The 6,375-nt window shown below is 35.2% G+C and overlaps 1 protein-coding gene across 1 annotated transcript; it reads right to left on the reverse strand.

The window, feature by feature from the left end:
• Positions 1-570: 570 nt before the first annotated feature.
• Positions 571-2,279, reverse strand: LOC130737519 (uncharacterized). The gene has a single exon (XM_057589310.1). It carries the CDS (start codon positions 2,064-2,066, stop codon positions 786-788), a length of 1,281 nt encoding a protein of 426 aa, XP_057445293.1. The 5' UTR covers positions 2,067-2,279; the 3' UTR covers positions 571-785.
• Between the last annotated feature and the right edge of the window lie 4,096 nt (positions 2,280-6,375).

Raw genomic sequence — 6,375 nt, forward strand, 5'->3', positions numbered from 1 at the left:
AAACTATTTTACCCGATAAGTTGCTTTTTGCATCGGATGTCGGAATAGAAAACTTCCTTCTGAAGAAAGATTGAAATCATCGAGAGAAATGGGTGTACGCGTGTAGAATCTTCATTTGAAGCTCTGAATAGAAAAAGTCTTCATCGTCGGGTGATTCTAGGGTTTTGAAATACCAGGGTTTTGGTTTCGGAAAACTTCCGATGATTGGAATCGGACGTTCGTAGATTCTAGAGTTTCGCCTCGAAACGATTGTGATATATGGAAAAAGAGAAGTTCTAACATTTCTCTGAAGATTTTTGGACTAAATTCCTACAGTGTTCCAAGGGTGGAACGCAGTTTGATTTCCTAAGGTTCTTGTCCTAGGTTTTAAAACGAATATTAGTCGTGCTATAACTTAAATCGACTTCGATACAATCCTTTGACTTTTCCTGAACTTTCTCGTTCATAAATTTATTCCATTCGATAAACTCTTGTTCAGGTTTTCCCTTCACGATACGTCAAACCTAATCGTAAATGGAAATCTCTTCCACTTATTCTAAGCTTAAAACTTGGGTCTTACATGAAACACGATTTAGCTGAGTACTTGGTCATTTCAAAGCCATATATATCAATAGTTATTATAGATGAACACACATCCAAGCGGTTCCAACACCTCACATATACCTAATTTTTCTCTCCATCTTTCTCGCTTATCAGATCATATATTACATCATTATTTATTTCCATTTCTCTCCCTGCATGTCTACATAGTTGAGTGTCTACCCAATATTTTCCATACAGACTAGTTACTTCACAAGTCCCAAATTTAGGATACCCCATGAAGTTTGAGGCCAAGATTTCTCCCTTGCCTTCATCAACAACACTCTTGTCCATGCAACCCACCCTTCCCAAGAAGTTCTCTTGTCCCAGGGACACCCCCATTCCAACAGAAGCCTCAGCCCTCTCTCTGCTTCTCTCTCAGCCTCTTCAAATCTACCACTCACCAAATAAACCTGACTCAACACCACATATGGCTCCCCAACAAAGGGGTTCTTCTCAATAGACGCTAACAACAACTCCTCCACCCTCCCCAATTCTTCAAATGGGTTTTTTTTCACATCACAAACAGCTTCCCAATACAAATCCCTAGCAACTATCTGATCCCCTGCATCCAAAACTTTCTTACAGTTATCAAAAACAGGTGGAATCACAAGCTCAATTTCTTCATCCCTCTCATGATCATGATAATCATGACCAAACCCTTCCCTTTTCTTCCTCTCTTCCATGAAAATCTCTTCCTCTCTCACAATCAAATTGTACAATGCCCCCATCCTTGAAATTGAATTCAACCACAGACCTGGCTTACCATCTCCCGGCCAAAGAGCCCCAAAATTGTTGCCGGAAAACTCGAGGCGGCCATTGACGTTATCAAACAGAATGTCCTGGAAACCAAAGAGCTGGTCACAGAAATCCGCCATGGTCATCATGAGGAACACCGCCACCACTCTCCTCGAGAGACACACATCTTCACCAGTGCGAATATGCTTCACATGGATCCCCTCAGCAGGAAGAAGAGCCTGCAATTTCTTCCTCCAATCCGAAGATTCATCTTCATCTTCATCTAATGCAACTGTTAAAGATTTCTCCGACTGGTGAAGGTGTTGGAGAAGCTCGGGATCGGAGTAGTGGAAGAGGAGGTCATCGTGGATGAGTTGCTGGCGGGGCACGACGCAGAACAAGTGAACCAAGCGCTCGGCTTGGTGGCCGACGTGGCGGCGGACGATGTCGCGGGAAGTTGAAGGGTCGAAGATGGCGAGGTTGACGTAGGAGTTGGAGTAAGCGGAGTGGAAGAGGCCGCAGAGGGAGACGGAGCGAGGGGCTTTCCAGAGGTGGAGGATGCGGTGGATGTCGAGGAGGTGTTGGAGGAAGCTGCCGTGCTTGTGCCAGCACTCGCCGGCGCCGGCGGATTGCAGGACTGCGACCAGCGAAGGTAGGTCCTTGTCGATGGAGGCGAGCTCGCCACGGAGGAAGGGTCGAGCTCGCTCTATGAGGTCTTGTAGGTATTCACTTGGTGGTGGAGATGGCATGGTATATAGCTAGTGAGTGAGTGAGGGATGAAGAACGGTGCACCCAACTGACCCAATAAATATATAATGGGAAAAACTGAAAAGTGATACTAATTGAGAAGGAAAAATGTTTGGAACACCACACCGTTGTCTTTATAGAGCCATATAGAGAGAATAATGAAGATAATGCATCATGTGATATATCTAAAAAGTGAGAGATGAAGGAAAAAAAATGTAGTGTTTGGTGAGTTCTCTTATAGTTCATAGTTTATGTATTATAATGAATTGAGAATTTATAATTAATCATGCGATAGAAAAAAGGTTATCCCTAATATGCACCGCTTGTTTTAACCGGTTATAGTAGGTCGGTACTTCTTTTTTTATAAAAAAATATCATAAAAAATTTATTATATACGTTTAATTTAAATAAAAAAAGATTTGTTGAATTGTTATAGCAGGTTAAAATAAGTAGGGTAAAATTATACTACTTTAAAAGTGGTGTGTAATTAGGGTCCTTAGAAAAAAAATAGGAAGAAAAAAAAAAGTGATATTTACATTTCTATTTTTTATTGAAAATGAGAGATAGTTTTTTTTTTTTAGATAAGCGTGAAAATGAGAGATAGTATCGAGTGATGTGGTCGACGTTGTTGCCGTGTTGCTCTTGCATGCTTTTGGTTTGGTTACGATTAACAAGGACAAGAGATCATTTAGATAACAAGTTGACAAGACGACAATGAGAGTGAGGGAGGGATCAGACACAAGGTAACGGTACAATTGATCAGGTTCATGAATCGCTGTGTAGGATGGCAAAATGTTTATTAATTATGTGCCAGCTTGTTTGTCCCATGTCTTTTAGTTGGTTGGTTGAGAATTTGAATTTAAATTTTAATAATGTGTCAGTCCAAATAATTTGTATTTTTATGGGCTAATGGCGAGTTGGAATGGGTTTTCGCCAACCTATATTTCACTCTTACTAGAATTTCCTACCCGTGCGTTGCACGGCAAATTTTACTATTGTATTTGAACATGAGAATAAAAAATTTGAGATGCTAAGAATGAAAGTACAATCATCATAAGAGTATAGATAATTTAAAAACATAAATTGAGTCACTCAACTATAGTAATTTAAACTCATACAACCATTTAACAAATATAAAGGTTCCGAAATAAAGGATTTAACTGGCCAAAATCTTCATATTTGCACATAATATTATTTTCATGTTCATTTCTTCCCGTGCAGCTTGTAACCCTATAATTTATACATAAATAAATATCATCAAATTAACATTTTCTAATCTATGGACTATATTTTTTTCATTATCAAATTATCATATTTTTATATATATTAATTTCTAAAATTAGCTTGAAAAGTGAAGGAAACTGAATTATATTAAATCAAATCTTTGAATTAGATATAAAATGAAATTATTTACATGTAAAAATGTTAGTCTCAGTAGTTTACAAAGAAAAAAAGGGTAAGTAGAATTTTATTTTATGTAGTTTTTCATGCTCATTCCGCCTCGTGGGGCTTTAAACCTTGTAATTTATACATGAACAAATATTTTGAATATTAATGATTCCTAATTTCATCGTCAAATTATCGTACATTATAAATATTTATACATATTTAATTCTACAATTATTTTAAAAATTAAGAAAAATTAGTAATGCATACTCTCTGTTCCAAAATGGTTGTTGTTTTCACTTTTAACTTTTTACATATTTGCCAAAATGACTGTTATTTATTTCAAGACTATTCATCACATCTATATAGCCTCATTTATTATGGTATCTACAACCTACCACCTCCTATCCACACCAATCACAATTCTCACAAATCACATAACCAATAATCAACATTGTCTTCCTTTGACCAAACTCAACTTTAAATAGAGATTTTTAGTCAAATTTTTTATCAGTTACTGAGCTCTTAACCTACGTGTATTTTCTCAAACAATAACCATTTTGGAATAAAATAAGTAATTAATAAATTAATTTTTATATTAGTTTTTACATAAAATTATTAACATGTAAACTATAACTCCTCGTGAGCATTTCTTTTACCTTGTAACTTGAATAGAAATGAAAAAAAAAAATAGATGGTTTTAGAAAAAAAAAATGAAAATAGATAATAGCTTTTACCTTCATTTATGAATTTATATTTCATTTAACCAAAAGTTAATCATAATTTAATTTAATGGATAGCAGCCCAACATTGGTATGGTCTCTAACAGATCAACAAATTCTAAAAAAGTCAAGAAAAGAGATAAAAAGAATCCAAGTGAAGGAGAAAGGACAGTTAATTGCCTCAAGGAATTAAAAGTCAATTTTTTATTTTCTAAACAGCCTGACATTTAACTGATAACAAAGTAGAAAAATGTCCTAAACCCATAATTCAAGCTCCTATACAGAACAATTTAAATTTCATATTTTCAACACCAGATCCAAACACACTACAAAGCTCCAGTGTCACTCAGCAAAAGCATTTCAGCTGGACTGACTCCCATAAACTGGGATCCTTCAATGGTCTAGTTCTAAATTGTACCTGTACAAAAAAAATATTGACTAAGATCCCAATGATAGAACTTGACTAAAGTCTCTTCATCTAAGATGAAATCCTTCATAGACTATATTAAAAATTTATAGCCAACTACTCCATCAATAAGAGTATGTAGAGATTGAAAATTTGTCAGGTTACCAAACCCTGCAGGGACCTCACCTTCAAACTTATGCAGCACTTCAGAGGCTCACAACAAAGTTCTAGCTCACAACAAAGTTCTTGAGATTATAGCCTAAAATATAAATAATTGAAATTAAAAAAAACTATTGAAGAAGCACTCATATATTAATTAAAATAAAATCAAAAGTGTAAGCAGAGTTCTGGAAAAGTACAAAGAAAGGGTTAAATTAAGATAAATAAAAACTGTACAGAGATATCTACATCTATATCAATGGGTCATGCCCGAAACAAAAACTATCAAGTAATGGCATTGCAGGTGAACAAATTAATTGAACCATTCAAGTTGAGTTGAGAGTGGAGACAAAGAAAAGCATAAAACTAAAAATAATAAAATGAACATAACCATTGATAATAAAAAGAAACCATTACAGCAAGTATATCAAATAAACATGTTTGATATTTGATATACGAAATGTGCTAAAAGCTTTATAGAAGCAACCGAAAATATAAAATGTTTAAGATATTCAGATCTAAAATAACTATAGATCCAAGATTCCAATCCAAGCTTAGTGCAATCACAACCTGCGACATTCAAAATCAGAGGTATTATTTTTCTAGACTTCCACTAAATGGCCTACAAATGCAAAATTTCTTATAAACTCTTCAATTTGGAGGAAATATTAATGGTTATCTTGGTCAGCACCTATCATAGACCTTTTCAAATCAGATTATACATCTCCTGTTTTACTAATATGAAAGTAGCCAAAAACAACCCATTCTAAAAGTTGCACAATTTAAAGAAGACACATAACAGTCAAAACCAAGTACATCCACCAGTTATGAATCAGTCGAAGAGTATGAATTGAGGAAATTTTCAATTTTTATTGCCTATAAAAATTGTTGACTTGTTGCTGATGTATTTCCAACTTCCTTATGTTAACTTATTGCTGATATATTTCCAACTTCCTTGAGTCCTGCTTCCTACAAATGATAAAGGAATTACTCAAATGAATAAGAATGAAATAGGGAAAGGACCTTTACTTTCTCCAGCCATAAAAACACTAAGAAAGAACGATTATTCCAAAAAAGACCCAAATGTCCGATATGAAATTTAAATAGTCGTAGCATACAGTCAGTATAGCTTGGTAGCAAAAGATTTATGCAAATACATGAAATTTAAAGCTTCTGCACTCTTAGAAACAGAATAGAAGCTCCAAAAATCAATCAGCTGGAAAGTAACAAATAGTCTTCACAATCTCAGAGTATAATGAATAACGAAAATGAAATCTAAACAACAAATTCAACACAGATTGAAAATACAAACTAACAAAAACATAGAATAGAATCATATATAAAGCATCTGCAATACAATTAACCTTGGACAGGACAGTCCTTCTCTGCCCTCTAGGATAGACCCTGGAGAGGCTCTCCATTATGAAGGTCCTGTGGAAAAGGAAAAGGGACCAGATTCAGTTCTAGGCAAAAGAAAAACTCAACAATAACATAATCAGAATCAACAATGAAGAAGATACCTGATAGATCAACCCCTTGGAGGGTGAAGGGCATTCAAAGTCTCTTGAAAGAATCAATGGTTGAGACGCCATCAACATTCATAGCCATGGAAAACGACGGGAAGGCAAAAGAGGAAAA

This window comes from Lotus japonicus, chromosome 2, assembly GCF_012489685.1.
Source record: "Lotus japonicus ecotype B-129 chromosome 2, LjGifu_v1.2".
Classification (NCBI taxonomy): domain Eukaryota; kingdom Viridiplantae; phylum Streptophyta; class Magnoliopsida; order Fabales; family Fabaceae; genus Lotus; species Lotus japonicus.